At 33.0% G+C, this 19248-nt stretch overlaps 1 protein-coding gene across 1 annotated transcript in view; it reads right to left on the bottom strand.

The window, feature by feature from the left end:
- Positions 1–939: 939 nt before the first annotated feature.
- LOC117685989 (uncharacterized) overlaps positions 940–19248 on the bottom strand; it is a 38054-nt gene continuing 19745 nt past the window's right edge. Inside the window, exons 5-6 of the mRNA XM_066087434.1 lie at positions 10285–10512; positions 940–1154 (exon numbers count right to left, since the gene is read on the bottom strand). Of these exons, the coding sequence (XP_065943506.1) occupies positions 940–1154; positions 10285–10512 (443 nt within the window). The remainder of the gene's footprint in view (positions 1155–10284; positions 10513–19248) is intronic.

The following is a 19248-nucleotide window of genomic DNA, read 5'->3' as shown; positions in this document are numbered from 1 at the left end:
TTATTTGTAAATGGGTCATCGTAAATATGGCGAACAATTTCAGTCATTTTTATGTATAAACGCAGCAAATGGTTTAGAGTAATTTGTCATTGTTTTTATCCTAAAAGTCTGTTAACGATTCCTAACTACAGATTTAATAAGACTAGTCAATATTGTCAGTATTTTATTGTAAAATTGTGTATTGATTTTGTCTAAATGTGTGTTATCTTATTTGTATTTTTTTACTCTCTTCCGAGAGGTTTCTGCTAAAATAAAGCATAAAACAGTACAGGGGTTGTAGGGACAACAGTGATGAAAAAGAAATATGGCGGACAGTGCCTGTTTACTAGCGGTGTTCAGCTTTAAAAAGCTTCAGGTTAGCGACGGGTTGTACCGAATTCAAAATTGTTTATATTTTTAGTTTACAGAATTTTAAATGTTATATTATCTGCACGGGTCAATCAAAATAAGTTCTGGTTTCAAAATGTCTTCAATGATTTCAAATCGAATAGACTCCATTAGAAAAAAATTATATAATTGCGCCCATATAATTTATTATTTTGTTGTGTAAATAATTACCATGCCCTAATTAATGTTCTATTAAAAGAAAACAAAATACACCATAAATGCAATTTATTGACACCACAGTAATTAAACAGAATTAAACCAATAGGTACTGATCAAAGTTATTTAAAAAATGTTGAATTAAATATAAAGGTACATTAACAAGCTTCACAGTTAAATCCAATGTAAGTTGCATTATAAATAAGTCAGACATGTAACATTAAAAGCAAAAACATATAGAGGTATAAATAGGGCAACAGCTGTAGAATTTGAACTTGAAGCGATTTGAAAAGTCACATTAAATAAGAACAGATAATCAATTCCTCAGGATACGCAAACATATACATATATCTGAAGTCAGCAACATTTCAGCTTAGTCATCAGCTTGAATGAATATTAGCCAGGGACGCCAAACACGTCAACCTCACAAAGAACGAGATGACTGGTTGTCTTGGAGATCTTAACGAATCTTCCCTGTAGTAATGTCGGACAGTCGATGACGACCAGCTGTGACGCGGTACCGAGACCAGCAAAGAAACCACAGGTAGTGTTGACGTCTGATTCTGTCAGCCCTACAGTGACGGTAACATCATGCAGCCAGTGTGAAATATCTGAATAAAAGTCAAATTACAGGTGTAAACTAGATTCTGTAATCTTTTGTCTTGTATGGTCATAAAAATAAGCACAATATAATTATATATAAATATAACACAGGAAAAACCTTACCGAAGTGTTTCCCCTAGATTAAACTTCCCTGTACTTGTTTTAATTTTTATTGTTTTGCATAATTAACTCATACAAAAAGGCTCATATTGAGCAAAATATGATTATTTTGTTTTTAACGTAAAAAGAAAAGGTTGAAATTTTCTGTGATAATTTTTCAAGAAAAATGTGATCAATAAGAATGATTTAAGTTTGACGAGATCTTGCTTTGGCGATTCTAATATTGTTACGGGTCACAATTACAATGACTGTACCTTATATTGACAAATAAATTTGTTGAAAGTCAATATATGTTAAGCAGCTTAATTGTAGGATGTGGCAGGAATAAGTATGCTAATTCATTTTCTTCAGCGGGTTAATTTTTTTTCTGCAATGATGGCTACCTTAAGAACCCGCATGAATCTCAAAAAAGATTTTATATTATGACACAAACATATTTACATCTATCTTTTAACAAATTAATAAATTGATTGTAAAAAGTCTGACGTCATCTTGATTGTTTTGTGCAGTCCGTGGTATTACGTAGGTTGCTGTACATGTAGGTTTCGACCAATCGATGAACATGTGCGTGTAAATTTCAATATTGTTGTTTCTATAGAGTTATGAATTTACTATTAGTTTTAATATAGGGAAAAATACTTGGTGGATGTAAATATATTATTATCGTTGTAAATCCTTGATATTACGTGCTACTTTCAACTATCTTGATGACTACGGAAAACTTTATAATGTCGTAGACTTTTGTTACTCTAAGCAGTCTAATTGAGGCCCCACTATGCATTTGCCCTATAGTAATCACTCTATCATATTCTCTGCGGTGACTTTACGTCAAGTTTCTATGTGAAAGCTCACTGCATAATCCTCGTCTTGACTTATTTTCTCCTCTTTAAGTTACTTCCTGTATACTACACCAATAAATAATCCATGTTTATTACAAAGAAACGAAATGCACGAACTGGATTGCTTAAGTCAAGGGTTAAGGTCAAGGCAAATCTTCTCTTAAATGATGTTTGATATTTTAGATATTATATGTAATGTTTTCTATGACAATCGTAGGAAACAACCTAGACGTAACGCTTTTAGATTTCAATAATTTACAAAAGCAAAGATCTGAATAGCTCACATTATTATAACTACTTTGTAATAACAGCCTTATAACCTATAACTAATAGCATATAATTTATAAATTAGGATATCGTGCTAAACCTGATATTATTTCCACTTTATGAATCTAACTGTATGTTTGCTACAAACCCACCGCCATTTAAAAGTTCTTATATATTATGACAATGTGTTGAAATTCTACTAAGAAATTTTTACTTTTTTTACTTGCATTGCGTAGTAGCCAATAAATTTATTATCAGTAACTTTACACTAAACAATCGCGCAAGAGTGATTTCTGTATACAAATGTGTAAACTGTCTGCAGAACAAACAGTTATGGATAATTCCCCTCCAAATATTGCCAAATAAAAAGGCTGTGGAACTGACTTGAAATTGATTTATGTTTATAACATTTATCAAAGCTCAGGGGCTTTATCCACCCCCTCTTTATCAACTATTTACAAATTATTGAACTGTCTTGTATATGGTTTAATCCTTATCCCTTAACCATATAATTTTTTGATATCCCTTACCCATATATATTCCCGTTGATCATGTCAAGACGCAATTCAGACATATCCCCTTAACCTGGGGTCATCACCTCACCCTTCACCCACCCTCCAACAAACTCAAAAAGACTAAGTATCTTGAAAACATGCATTCTTCATCAATTATATTTTTTTTCTGGTTTTATGGCATATCAAATACTATGTATATCATGATCCTGTGAATGGTTTTGACCCTCATGAAACGGAAAAAAGGCTGACTATCTTTAAAACTGTTGAGATTCATCTTACCGCCTACACTGTAGCCATATATATTCATGTGTTTTTATGTCGGGGGCATCAAATGGTGTAATCCCGAGGAGTTGCCAAATAGAAAATGATAAAATATTTTAATGATTATGAAGATCCACATGTCTATTAATCCATTTTTACTTATATTTCAATATTGATTCTTCAGATTGACAATGATTAAAATGAATCCCACCACATGACATACCTAATCAAAAAATTAAAATTTCAAGCATTAAATTACGGGGAAAATGGAACATAAATGTGTTATAGACAGACAAACACAAATACATTCAAACACACAGACAGACGAGTATATGACGTATACTCCCAATCTCATTTGAAGCGGGGGTATGACAATTCCAATCCTATTCCAAGAGATGGTTTTGCAACTGAAATATATTTTGTTTTTGAAGAAAAAAACCCTACAGTATTGATTATACCCAACCTAACACCAGAGTAAACACCATCTGAACCCTGGGCTTACATTTGAGGTTTTCCTTTGATTTACTATAGGTTTACTTCTTAAGAATTTGTGTCCACTTTGGGTTTACTCGGGATTTGCGATTGGGGTCAACTAAACGGGGTGTTGCTAAAACGCGGAACGGAAAACGGAACGGAACAGAAAACGGAAAATCTTATCTAATGTTATTTACTTTATAGATTTGTGTATCATGCTAAAACAAATATCCTTTGTCTAATATTTAATTTTTTTGAAAGATTATCAATCCGAGATTATTTATTCAAGAATAATTATTTCCCCAAAATCAACAGTACATGCATTGACCACAATACCCTGTCCTAAAATATCATCGATTCACATTTTGCTGCATAGCTCGATATTTTTATGTACCTCAGGGTTCAAGCGATGTTCTTTCAGAAGCATGAACATTTTTCACGATTTCTTCTTTAAAACGTCCTTTCTAGCTCATTAGGTTCAATACACAGCTGAAAATAAAGAAGTCTACAGGGTTTTGCATTTCAACTGACCCGAATGATAACGTTGAAAAATTGTGCGAGGTATTCTGAATGACCTACGAATGGAGAAAAGATGTCAACATTTCCCATTATAAATCTCCGTAAGAAATCTGTTTTCGATCCTCTGAATTTTTCCGATTAAAAAAAATGATAATGTGTCAATGAAGTTTTCTTGGATATTTCCCGTTTCATCTGAATTAATTGCATCTTTCACAGGTATGTATATTTTGGTTTTAAAAATCGTCCAAATGTGTTGTATAACTATTAATATTTTGGGATCAGCACACCATAGTCCCTATTTATAAACGGAAAATAAAACCAGGCAACGTCTAGATCTCTATATTCAGATCTTATGTATATAGCTGCAGGAATGAACAACTGTCAAGTAATGCAAACGTATTAAAAAATTGCACCGCTTAAAATACTAATTTCACTAAGTACCGGGTATTATTAACGGTACAAAATGTAGAAAACGCACGCCGATATTAGAGGAAAAATAAAACATAACATAAAATCCACAACGATATTGGTCCAATTAAAAGATGACACTTTGTGGTAAAATGATATTTACAATAGCGGGACATGTTTGCAAATAGAAGATACAACAAGACTTCGTAAAGATGATCATGGATTTCGTCAGTGGTACATGTACTTTTATATAAACACTTTGAAAATAGTAAGATTTTATATAATACGAACAATTTAGATATCCATGTACTCTCTTGTATTCCTACGCCAGAGTTTAACTTCGTTCAACCAAAAGCTCGGCTGTCTCCGTAAATCTTCGACAAACATAGAGGCTCTCTTGCTTGGCGGAGATTAACGGAGACAGCTAAGCGTCTGGTTGAACGAGACTGGAGTTCAATATCAATATTGCTTTGATCCATACACTTTTTAGAATTGTTTCGATTGTTAATACATAGTTTGAAATCTATCTTTAAATATTACACAACATGATTCATTTGGGGTTTCTCTTAATTCTTGTCTGAAAAGTCTAATTATTAAAAAAGTGCGTAATTTAAATAAAAACTAGAAACTAATTGCCACGCAAGATAAGTTGATTTTAAAATAAATGATAATCGATTAAGTCAACTCCCGTCAGTACTTTGATTTATCTTACTATCCTACTGCCTGTAATTCCCGCCCCTTGTACATGTATATTATGAATACACATGTACCGTCTGCTTTCTGATCGGGGTTTACTTTTTGTGTCCACTATGGGTTTACTTTTGGTTTACTCTAGTAAACCCGGAGTAATCTCAGAAAGTAACCCCAGGGTTTAGTTGGGGTTTACCTTCTGTTTGGTTTGGTCTGATCGATACTGTAGGATGGGAATAAAGGTGTATCATTCTAACCGTATATAGTCAATAAATATAACTTGAGTATATGTTATTGACCCCCCCTTAAAAAATTCTGGAACTCTACCAGACACCAACGATCGTATCTGGATAAATCATTTATAAATTCTTTAAAGTTAGAAAATTTGATATTGTTTATATTTTTTTTTAAAGAAAAATTGTCATTTTTACCAGTTAATATTAAAACCACCATTTATATTTCATTAGAATTTTGACCATTATGTTAAATATGAATGTTCGGATTTTTTGTTGTTTGTTGTTGTTGTTGTTTTTTTTTTTTTTGGTTTTTAGCTCACCTGAGCTGAAAGCTCAAGTGAGCTTTTCTAATCACCTTTTGTCCGTCGTCCGTCTGTCCGTCCGTCCGTCTTTTCACATTTTAAACTTCTTCTCTAAAACCACTTTGTCAATTATAACCAAAGTTGGCACAAAGCATCCCTTTAGAAAGGTGATTATAAATTGCAGAAATGAAAGACCGATCTTTATTTAAAACGGAGAAAATCTTCTTCTTGAACTATTGAAGCAAATTCAACGTAATTTTGCAAAAATAATCCTTATGGAAAGGAAATCATAAATTGCAAAAAATTATTGGCGACCTCTGTTTCAATTTTGAGTAATTAACGAAAAAAAAAATAGAGATAATCGCTGTCAATCAGTTTATAATTTAATTCTGGTTGTAACGCGGCATTTGATTGGATACAAAAAATTAAGTTAAATTTGTATAACCTGGTTTGCACGTCACAAGACACGTCACAATGCACTAACGTCAAAAACGTACTAATCCGCTTGACGTTACGTTTGAATTTTGAACAGATTAATATCATTTTTAAAGGTAAACGGACTCAATTTGTACAGCAAATTACAGAAAATTAAATTATAAGAAATGAACTCAATGTCTACCCAAGTTATACGAGTATAACCTGGGTTGGGGCAATTTACGCTTTTTTTATAATCCGCTTCGCGGATTATAAAGCGTAAATTGCCCCAACCCAGGTTATACTCGTATAACTTGGGTAGACATTGACTTCATTTCTTAAATAACTTCGGGTTCGGTATTCCATATCGAAATCGAAAGTTCATTGTGTAAGGCAGCCAAGTTTGAATGTTGACGCATGGTAAACGGGTCAAACTGACAAAGATGTATTTGCTTGTTGTGCAACAGTTTACATGCGAAGGAATACTTGAAACATGCTAAATATATTTGTGCCAATTTAGTGAAGTCAGTTGAGATTCAATCTTTCGATGCGTTGACCATTTCACTCCTGACCGTGGTTTTACGTTGTTTTGAATTTCGTTTATGCTTTTTAACTTGAGAGGAAATATTGCCTGTATTTTGGGATTTTATGTAAATCAAATATAGACTTCGGTAAATCAGACAGTTAATATTTCACCTGCGCAAAATTAGCATAATTTGATGCACGAACAGCATATCATATTATAAATACTATACATTTTATTGGTAATTCGGTACTATCTCTACGTTATGGTTGATTATAATACAACGTGTTTGGTTAAGATGCTCTGCATTTTCAGACTAAACGGAGATTGTTTTTGCTGCTAGAAATATATAGGTATATATATATTATGAAAAATAAATTGTGCTCTTTCTTTGTTTTAGTGCATGTTTCTTCTGTTTTAATTGTTTATTTACAATTTTCTCTTTACTAATCATTTTCAGCTGAGTCAAGTTTCGAATTATAAGCAAGATACAGAGCTTTGCTCCCAGAACTAAGGTCATGCTTTTATTCATTCTGAATAGGAAATACCAAGTTTAAAAATCTTAAGTTGAATGTAATTAACTCATGTGAACAAAAAATTGACTCAAACCAAGCAGAATTGTGAGTTCTGTATCTTTCTTATAATTCTATGATTGATGCTGAAATTTTGATTTATCAATAGAAATGTCTCACTAAACGTTAAATACTTGTACAGAAAAAATTAAAAGGATAATATGCTATAACAACTTTTTGGAGCCACCTTCTTATGCGATGATTCTACACCAACTTTGGTGGTTATTCAGACACAATTAAATTAAAACAATCTCTTTAAAACAGTTTAAAACATTTCTGTTACGGGGATAAATCTATTATCGCTATTCTTAAGAAAAAATTACAGCGGAAAATCATCTTGATTTGTAGCCATTTTTTGATGTGATCTTGAATAAAGATGAAAATAAAGTGTGGGCCTTAGTAAAATAGAGCGATATGCCTGTCAATACATTGCAGTCTGAGGCTCATTGAGGGGTTGGGGTTGGGTTAGACCTTATCAGAAATCTTGACAAGCAAAAAAAAAAAGAATTTGAGTGTGGCTATGTCTAACTTTGCAAAAAAAAAAAGGTGTGTGTGTGTGTGTGGGGGGGGGGGGGGGAAAGAACCCCTTACCCCTCCACCCAGTTCCGACGCCTATGCATTGATTATACATGTAATAGCTCTTTAACATATTACATGACAACATTTTTCATTCGAGTTTATTCATCGATCTTATTCATCGATCAAGTGAGTAAGGTTATAAAACATAGCACGAGTACACGCCTTGTAAACAACAATCGTTTATAATGTGGAAGACCAATTAAATATTTGAATGTTTTTAATTGAGCACCTTGAGGTACACTTTTCCTCTTTCACATATAGGAATCTTTTTTAATAAAATACAATAACTAGCAAGTACAATGTAGTTGAAGATGAATATGTACCTATGTGCATATTCTCATATATAATTTGATTTTTTTATAAAGTGAGGGGGCAGAACTGAAATAAAGAGAATTGGAAGTTAAGAGTGTACCTCTACCAAAATGTTGTTTTCTATCTTGCATAGGATCTTATTTTTGGTAAAAAAAAAAAAGGGGGGGTTTAATGTCATATAATTGAGTGTAGGAAAACTAGACACGATCTCGTTGCGAGCAACGAGGAGGTCTTCCGTCCGATTTTCAGAACGTGATATGACGTCATGGACTTTAACTTTCGACAACTAAACATGATTTCGAAATAGGAGTTGAGTACTAATGCTTTTCTGTAATGTTTTTATAAGTTCTCTTACGTTGCTTTTTTAAATACTTGCATTTCTTCCAATAAAGATAGAAAAGATTAAACTTTTTTACCTCTGGCCCCTAAAAACCCTTGTTAGGTAATGCATGAGAAAATCAGGATATATAAACGTATTATACTTAATTTTGCTTTTATATCCTATTACAAAACATCTCTCAGTAAACGACTATATAGATATCAGACTTTAGGATCATCTTGATCCTTAATTTGAAGAGTCGTTCCCTTTTTCTTGATAGCAAATGAAAGGTCTTTAAATTTTAAACATAGTCTTTGGAAATTCCTTACTGCTCATGAAATATATGTGAAAAAATGTTTTAGGGGCTGATCCATTATCGTCCCTAGTTTGAGGGGCCAGCCTCTTTTTCTTGAGTTCAAACAAAAGATCTTGTAACTTAAAATATTTTTTATTCTACATGTCTTAACAACATATTTGCGAGAAAAGAGATAAACTAAGAAAACCAAGCAAAATTACAACACTTTTTTATCTCAATTTTCGAGCCCTATCGAGCTCCGGCGTTTTTTGTGGTAGGCTAACTTGAATGCTTTTGTGCTTTCAAACAATTTTTTGTCTATCATCCCTGAAATTTTGAAATCGATATCGTTTGTAGTCTATGAGAACACTCTTGGACAAACCAACACCCTAAAAATCCTTAAAATGACAATATCTCAAGAACGGATATGACGTCATCAACCAAAACAAATTCCGATAAGGTTCAGGACATAGGTAGTAAGATCTGAAAATTTCGTGCAAATCGGTCGAACCATTTCTGAGATATCGCGTGCACAAAAAGTGTTAAGAAAAAAAAAGAAGAAGAAGAAAAAGAATCCGAAGAATAACAATAAGGTCTTCCGTTGGAAACGGAAGACCTTAATAAGTGTAAAATTTGGATACAGTTTATTTATGGTATTCTTTTTTTGTTTTTCTACTGAGGTGCCATATGGCACAATATCCTTTGAACACCTATATAAAGCCATTGTTACTCAGGTGAGCGATGTCGCCCCATGGGCCTCTTGTTTTTATTTGTGTGTTTAAAAAAGAAAATTTATCTTGAGGGAACTAATGTCATTTTAACTATTATTTACTTATCAATATGACAATTTTTCAAAAGGTTTTTGTGCATCTAACCGATATCCCATTTCATAATTCCAAAGAAAACTCAGTTCTTTGAGTTTTTGGAACCATTTCTTTTGTAAAAAAAAAAAGACCCACCTTTTTTACCCTAAGGGTTAAAATAAAATTTCAATGACCTTATACATCAACAGGACGCCTCCAATTATATTCCAGGAGTTGGTTTGGCCTATGCATAAACTAGTTAATTTATTGAAACCACATTTTTTTGAAAACAAAATAAACGTCACTTTTCGGCATTTAATTAACCCCTTGGCCGAAAATTAAATTTCCGAAACCTTATTGCACATCTATAGGACACCCTAATCATGATTAACATAGATACTGTGTAAAATAAAAGAGGAATTTAAAGAGTTTTGGATATAACAAAATAGTAAATCAATATTTTGGGGGCTTCATTCGATCGAAGCTATGAACCAATTAACTAGAATTTAAACAACATTTTCCTCTACATTTGCTATACTTCGATTCTGTAATGTTGTTGTTAGATACGCTTACCTGTGTTTAACTGTCTATTTATTTGTTAAGTATTCTGACAGTTGTGATGTTATACATATATAAAGTTTGGATATAAAAACAAACAAGCCTTGCAATGTTGTTTCTTTTTAAACTTACCTATTCCGTATCGGTCTATTCCGCTATTGAGTATTCTGACAGATGTGATGGAGTACACAGCCAGTAGATCCACCCTCCACCAAGGACTTGTGTCACCAAAAAGTGTGAATGTACACTTGTCTACATAAACGTCAGTTCCTCTGTTGCCATCCACTGCATACGTGGCGTTATGGTCAAGATTTGTTGATGACTGTTCGGCAGGTTTACCTAATGCGATGTTCGGCAGAACTGTCAACGAAATAACAATAAATAATAATATTTGCGTGATAAAGATATGGGGATATAATTAACTACAATAGAGAAATATCTGTGATAGTTGTTCTTAAGTTATTAAACTGAACTGTAAATGTAATATTTAAGCAATTTACTGCCGCAATGGGTCCATATATTAAATAGTAAGATGACGACTGTTCGGCAGGTTTAACTAATGCGATGGTCGGTAGAACTATCGACACTAATACAGAGAAAAATGTCGATGTCTAGTGATTACGTAACGAAAATACAATACAATTTAAATATGGAATGAAGAAACAGTTTGTTAATCAAAAATGAAGCCGATCTGCAAAATTTTGTTTCATTTCATTTCTTTGGAGATATTCAGCTATAGACTTAATATGAAGTCTTTCATAAATGACTTCATATTAAATATGATTTTAGACATTATTATTAAAATACACATACAAAATTATTTAGCATCAACACTATGTCAACATCTATTCTACAATTTACTGGCATTAGAGTGAAAACTTTATGAATCTGGGTTTTTTTAATGGAGGGTAATTGTGTTCAAATATCCAGATATGTCAACTTGTAAATCCGAATATGCAATCATGTTGGTGTGTGAGCCTGAGTATGAATGAGTGTAATTTTGATCGTGTCACCTATAAAACACAGGAATAAACACTTTAGAGTTGACCGCGCAGGCCTTCAATCGAATGTTTCCTACAGATGCTTAATTGCAGCTGTAAAATGCTGTCTGTTATTTACATGAATACACACTTTCTATCTGTAGTCTCTGCATTTGTATATCAGTTTTCCGAAATAGCATGGCTGACATGTTACAAATCAACAAATGTAAAGTCTACAAGTTTGTCGAATATTGACATGATCATATTTGGAAACAGTGACGTCAACAATAGGAGGTTAGGTGCAGGTAAAGGCATGCTGTTATCGCCGGAATGGGGACAGAATAAATAAAATAAATTATATATTACGTGGGCCTATAATTGGTATTATCTCTGAATAACATCCTTTCTTGGGAAGTATGATTTTTCGGAAAAACAAATTATGAGCTTGTTGTACATTTTGACAAGAGAATGTATAAAAAAAATGCGAGTAAAGAATTCGATCGGCTTCAGATATCTTCTAAGAACTAGAAAAAACTGCATAAAATGACTTTGTTTTAATATACATGTATATAGATAAAAAAACATGCAACACATTGTTAAAGTCTAGACCTAGGTTGAATTAAGAAAATATCTCCAAAAGCTTCTAATCGCTACCACAAAGTTCGGACAAGACCCCTCCCCCTCGAAAAATTACACGGAGTCGGCCAACTAGTTAATTAAATAACTTAGTTGCAAAGTACTCGACAAGGAAAACAAAATATTTAAAGACATTGGTTTTAAATTTTGATTACTATGAGAAATAATAAGCAAACCCCCTCTTTGAAAAATAAATAAAAATTCCAAAGTTAAGGTTAACTGTCGTGATATTAAAAATGTGTATGAATTATTTTTAAAAATTATTCATTTTGCATTGTTAGCAATACATAGGGAAAACGCGTATTTTGCTGGTGAATATTGACCTTTTTTTTTTATTTCAAGCAATTATTACGGGAAAAGAGTATGACGTTCTGAATGTCAGTTCGATACAGACTCACTTATTGATGTTTTTTGATAAAAAAATTTCCAGAGAGCTATTATAATACAACTTTACAGCCACTTGTGAACATGAACTGTTTACCATAAAGCAGCTACTTAATTTTGAAAAATATCGTCAAAACAGTATATATTTTAAAATATCTTATAATTACAAGAATAGAATTCCTGGGTCCCCCGCCGGTCAAGCTGTCTAGTATCGAGTCCATCGACCAAGGCTGATTTTGGAACTTGACCAAGGTATTAGTGGTATAAACATTTAGTATAAATTTAATGAAAATCCGTCAAAATTTGTAGGCATGAGAGCGCTTACAAGGTCAATTTTTGGATAAAACGGAGTCATTATTGCGGTCAAAGTCCCATAACTCCAACAAAAAGTATCGACCAATGCTGATTTTCGAACTTGACCAAGGTAATAGTGGTATAAACATTTGGGATAAATCTAATGAAAATCCGTCAAAATTTGTAGGCATGAGAGCGCTTACAAGGTCAATTTTTGGATAAAACAGAGTCATTATTGCGGTCAAAGTCTCATAACTCCAACAAAAAGTATCAACCAATGCTGATTTTCGAACTTGACCAAGGTAATAGTAGTATATGCATTTGGTATAAATTTAATGAAAATCCGTCAAAATTTGTAGGCATGAGAGCGCTTACAAGGTCAATTTTTGGATAAAACAGAGTCATTATTGCGGTCAAAGTCCCATAACTCCAACAAAAAGTATCGACCAATGCTGATTTTCGAAGTTGACCAAGGTAATAGTGGTATAAACATTTGGTATAAATCTAATGAAAATCCGTCAAAATTTGTAGGCATGAGAGCGCTTACAAGGTCAATTTTTGGATAAAACAGAGTCATTATTGCGGTCAAAGTCTCATAACTCCAACAAAAAGTATCGACCAATGCTGATTTTCGAACTTGACCAAGGTAATAGTGGTATATACATTTGGTATAAATTTAATGGAAATCCGTCAAAATTTGTAGGCATGAGAGCGCTTACAAAAAAGTGTGACGGACGGACACACGGACGCACGGACGCACGGACACACGGACGCACGGACGCACGGACGGACGCCCGGCATTTCTATGTCCCCGCACCGCGTTGCGGCGGGGGACAAAAACTCTACCAGTTCATATACGCTCTAATTCATCTGACCAACCCCGTTCCATACTTTTAGAAATCCAATTTCCGAAGAAAACAAAATCATCATTACAGAAACGTAAACATACTAGTAGTAGTTTACCCTGAATTTGAGCTTTAATTAACTAATATAAAACTTTTATAAAACCCTGACTCTTTTTTTTTTTTTTTTACAGTTTTAGATTCTTTTATTATCTATCTTTCACTTGCACAATAAAATCATTTTGATATTTAAAAAAGTATAAATACATGTGTAGTTACATAACGTTTTCAGCGAAAATTTACCAAGTCTTTGCAAGTCATTTAGTTTTAACTAATTCAGAAAAATAACAAAAAAAAAAACAATAAAAGAAAAACTGTCAATGTAACAGCAAACCGGGTTTTGATTGTGTGTGAACAGTATCCATAATCCATTTGTCCATACTGAATTGATACAAACTACCTATCCAGAAAAATGGGGTACTCTATATGCAACGTTTTTGCCAAAAGTGACCAAGTTAAACAGCTGATATTTTTTTTTTATAATCCCAGCAATTTGCATACCTCTGATATATGTTTAAAAAGAACAACTTGCTATCTTAATCAAAGAACTGAAAGTACTGGTAGACGGAGGAGGCATTTCGGGGGAAATTAAACTAATAAAAATTTATATGATTTTTTTGATTTAAGGAAAAACAGCGCGCATACTGCTTATCATGTTGGAATATTTGCGAAGCGGTTTATTATTATGGCAGTTTAAGGTCGCGAGGATATTTTTCAGGTTGACATCAGAGTAAGGTAGATAAAATTAAAAAAAATAGTGTTGTTCTCTTATTTTAACCTTATAAGCTTGTTATATTACTACTTTTTGCATCACAAAACAACATGGGAAACTGTACATGTTATTAAATGCATACAATCGAACTTAAAAAATACAATGCAAACTATTTATGTACACATTTCTTTTCTTGTGTATATTTAGTTTAAGTCGATATTATTTCCTGTGTATAGTGATTTGCAAACCAAAGGTAGAAAACGCCATAGCCTAGAGGTTTCCACACCTGTTCAAGACAAAAGATAACCTCTAAATTGCAAACTACTTTGTCTAACTGTACAACACACCCCCCCCCCCTCTCCTTTTTAATCTTACAGAAGGGGTTTCTTCATTAATGAGTGTCGTCGATCTATATGTTCTCTTATTATGATCGTGATGAGAGAGAGAAAGAGAGCGTTTAAGGCGTAATTTTACGTACGTTCATTTGAAATATACTTATATAATATATTCATAAAATTATTATCCACAAAAGAATATAGTATAATGTGATTTAATCCAGCATGCAGTTTCAGTCCGAGTCCACGTTTTACCCCTGTTAATCAAATCAACACGCGAGGTGCACCAAGTGTTCCTTCAAAGATAAGGGAAAACAGTTTCGTTCTAATAGTTTTCATTTCAAGTAAGGAGAACAGAAGTATGCCAAACAATAAAGTATTCTACACTGTTTGTGATGTTTGATTTCAAGTAAAGAGAAAGGAAGCATGCCTAACAATGAAGTACAGGTATTATACACTGTTTGTGATGTTTGATTTCAAGTAAAGGGAAAGGAAGCATGCCTAAGAATGAAGTATATGTATTCTACACTCTTTGTGATGTTTGATTTCTAGCAAAGAGAAAAAAGTATTTATAACAATGAAGTACATGTATTATACATGTATTATACACTGTTTGTGATGTTTGATCTAAAGATTGATATAATGTGTTTGTATACTTCTTTTTTCTTAACAGAACTCTCTCTCTCTCTCTCTCTCTCTCTCTCTCTCTCTCTCTCTCTCTCTCTCTCGTTCGTTAAGACTATGGACACAATAAACATATGTACTTTATTTTGCTATTTATTTTGAATTTACAGAGAACTCAAGTTCAGTTATATGGTACCAGTTTTAATGATATTTATAACGGCTATTGTTTGCATCATATAAAAGATTTTTTTGTCAATTCTATCCTTTTTTTCACGCGTGATCAGCTTGTAAAATACACTGACTTCCCAAATCACTTTCCGGGGGGGGGGGGGGGGGCTGTAAAGAGAGATACGTCTCCACGGGAGATTAATTGATAATATGCGAACGATATACGACAGAGACAAAGAAGCACACCATGTTTATTCATCGAATCTTATAATTATTCATTATTTCGTCCACCGCTAGCTGGTGCTTAAGGAATCCTCATTATTTGACGTCACGGGCAAGCCAATCACAATATACGGAGGCTGTTAATCAGCTTCCGTATAAAAAACTGTACGAGGAGTTATCCTGTACGAGAAGTTATCGATACAATAAGGATACCTTTATGGCAGCCTCTCCCCCGCCCGCCGTTTTCACTTTTTTAATAACCGGAAAACCGAGTTAAAAATTTTCTCTCAAAATTCTTAGAACACAGTAGAAGCAATTGAGCTACATGGGACCTCACGGCGGTCTCCGCACCCCATGCCGATCAAAACATGTCATCCCGTTATGAAACCTCTTGATCCGTCTCATTTCTAGACAGGAGTACACATTAACATTTGTTATATAATTGATTATTTCCTAGCTTTCTGATTAGCTCATATCCAACTTTATCGAAAAAACAAAACGTTATTTCACCTGCACGTAACCAAGAAGGTCAATATAACATTTCATTTTCTCTACATTGGACTAAATAAGATAGCCAAATGAAACATCGCATTTCTAAATTTGTTCTGCTTTGGCTTTAAACTAAAACTTTGCTTGATGACATTCAATTAATATATGTCTGTATCAATTTGTCGATGAATTATATAAAAAAATAATTATTGCTCGTTTTTTTTCGATTAACACGATGATTTAGCTACCCGAGAAGTACAATATTCACCTTGCCTCCGGATCGGTGAATATCGTACTCGGGCTCGGTGAATATTGTACTTCTCGGATAGCTTAATCATCGTATTGACCTAAAAAAACAGCAAAATATAATATTCAAGTTTACATGTCAATTTTTTTTAAAGAAATAAGATATTAAAGATTTCTTTTTAACCATTCGTACAGTACCATGATAATTATATTACAGAAATCAGCACATTCGTCATATCGAAACGAATTTTATATACATGAACCTCTTCTTGTTTGGTTCCGTTTTAATTATACCCCAAATATTTTCTAAAAATAATGCCGGTATTTTCAATAGAAAAATTGTCGTTCATTAATAACGTAGTGCAAAAGTTTAGCTGAATATCATGTTTTTCGTCCATTCTGGCATTCTCGTCCTTTTCCCCGCAACAAGGCAAATGCCATGTACGGTTATGTCAAAATTCGACAAACTTGTAGACTTTACATTTTTCAACTTGTATCACGTCTGATGTGCTATTGCCAAGCATGAAGTTTCAAATGCAGAAACTACGGATTAAATGTGTGCAGAGTTAAAGGTTTAATTAACTAATGAAAACAATAAAGCTGTGAAATGTGCATCATGCGAAGGAACAGAGTCAAATCTTACATGTGTTTATGTCCGAGTTTTATAGGTTACACGATTAGAATTATACACATTCATACTCAGGTTCACACACCAACACGATTGCATATTCGGATTTACAAGATTACATGTCTGGATTTTTGAACACGATTACCCTCCATATTATTTTAACAAAGCCCGGGTTATAATAAAATGTGTTCAGTTAAATACATGTGAACTTATAATAAAAATTATGCATGACAGTTAATTAAGGAAACAATTGAACATAATTGATATATAGTTTGAAGTTTTAGATCAAATGATTGAAAAAAATTATAGAGCGAATAATATCCGTAGAGGTCAAAGTAAGGGTCAAATTAGTCTCAAGTAATTAAATTCATGTGTTGACAAGATTTGCGTTAAAACAATTTAATTGCCGTCTGTGTTGTTGATTACAGTGTGTTGTTGATTACGTTCTACTTTCCCAATTTTTTGTGCGTTTAGAGTGCGCTCACCCTGCGTTCACTAGCGCTCCGCTCCGTTCGCGCTCACCGTTTACAAGACGCTCACATTGGGTTCACTGTGCGTTCACTTATCGTTTGGTCCTTTTCATTTATTTTCAATCGGAACTCCAAAATGATAGGATCGGTCTTTGCTAGTCACAGCAAATGAGAAAAGAACCCGAGCGAAAAGGTGGAAACTTACATTAGACATAAAACATAATTTTAAGAAGAATTTAGTCCTTGAGAATTTAAAGTACACATTTCTGAGCAGGCAGTGTCCGTTTTTAGTTATTTTTTATGACTTCAAAAATTGATACCGTTTTATGTTTTTTTTAATATATGTTTGAAGAAATATGATGCGAATAATTGATAAGAAAAAAGGTAGGAATGTTTTCTTTAAGTAATACATTCCCTGAAAATGGTTTTCTCGGGGTGTCAGCTTCAACTGTCACCCTCCCAAACAGGCATTATTTTCATGATTTTTGTCGATTTGAAAATGGCGTAAATATGTAAGTAGGCAGTTCCTGTGAAAATTTTAAGTTACACAATACATCGATTAATTACTACACAAATATATTTATTGATTCATTTAAAAACTTCAGTCGTTTAAAACAGAAGAATTCAATCAACGAACGATTCGATACGTTTATAAAGAAAATTATAAAAAAAGAAACGGGCGTCGTATTTTTGTACTTTTCACGATTCATTTAATTCCTCTGATGTCCGAATACAAACGTATCCATTTTCGACAATAAACTGAACAGATCAACTTTAAAAAATGTAAGCTTACTAAAGATCCGTGTAATTTTTTAGGTTAGCAATAAATCCAAACGATTTTTCTGTAAATGCAATTTGTTTAAAGTGATTTATAAAGTAGTTATAATTTTCTCAAATCGTGTTTACATATTTCGCCGAACAACTCAGCCGATTACCGTTAAACTCATTTAATTACTATAAATTAGGGAACAAATTATGTAAATGTGGGTTGAAAAATACAGAAAAGTTCTTTTACTGCTTTATTTGTTATAATACATATATCTAATGTAATCGGTTATATGTTCATTCACGTAATGGTTTACACTCCGCGTACGATTTAATATTCCCGATGCACATATATTTAAGTTACCTCGTTCAAAAGAGTATTAAACATTTTTATTATTACATTACTCGATTATTTTTTGATAAAATTATTATTGTCTTAAATTTGGTTTCATTTAACTATTTTATTTCTAAACATAAATGGTATCATGGTATAAGATATAGTAGTATAAACATTATTGTCTGACGTCAGGCATATCTAAGGTTAAAGAGTTGCATTCTCCGAAACAGTGCAGGCAATGGGAGCGAGCAAATATATCAATATTGTTCATGAAAAAAGGAACCAATGCATGTTTAATGTGTCAACATTTACATTAGCAATCGGTGAAAATGTTATATAGGATGTAATTGGCAACAGTGAGCAAGAATTTTCAAGTAAAAGGGCTGTACACCATGAACTTGTGTATATGGTGTTATCCTGATTTAAAAATGGATTGCCATATGGCAGGGGTTTCAACGGAACAAGTTGTTACACATTACGGTACATGTACAAAGCAAGTATAATTGATGTTGGATTAACATCACTAACAACGAATCATCAGTTTGAATTCAACCAATATGTATTCATGTAGCTGGAGTATTTACTGGAGGAACGAATTTGCCGAAGCGTGGTGTGACTCGATTTTCGATCAATCTCGCGAGTTCATTCATCTTTAAAAGGTGTACTAAATGCGCATTAAGCAATTACAACTCAAGTGTGTATAAATGTATATATTAATTCAAAACATTTCTTCTGAACATTTGATGCAAAGTATGATTTAATAATATAGTTGTAAAAAAAAAACTAGAGCAGCGCTCGTGGCAAAGACACGAGTAGGTCTTCCGTTGTTGCTGCGAGTTGAAAATATATGTGATATGGTGTCAAACGATTATAATGACTAAACTTTCAGTTCTTTTTTGTTATA

This window comes from Magallana gigas, chromosome 1 (assembly GCF_963853765.1).
Source record: "Magallana gigas chromosome 1, xbMagGiga1.1, whole genome shotgun sequence".
In the NCBI taxonomy this organism is placed as follows: Eukaryota; Metazoa; Mollusca; class Bivalvia; order Ostreida; family Ostreidae; genus Magallana; species Magallana gigas.
This window is presented reverse-complemented; position numbering and strand designations above follow the sequence as displayed.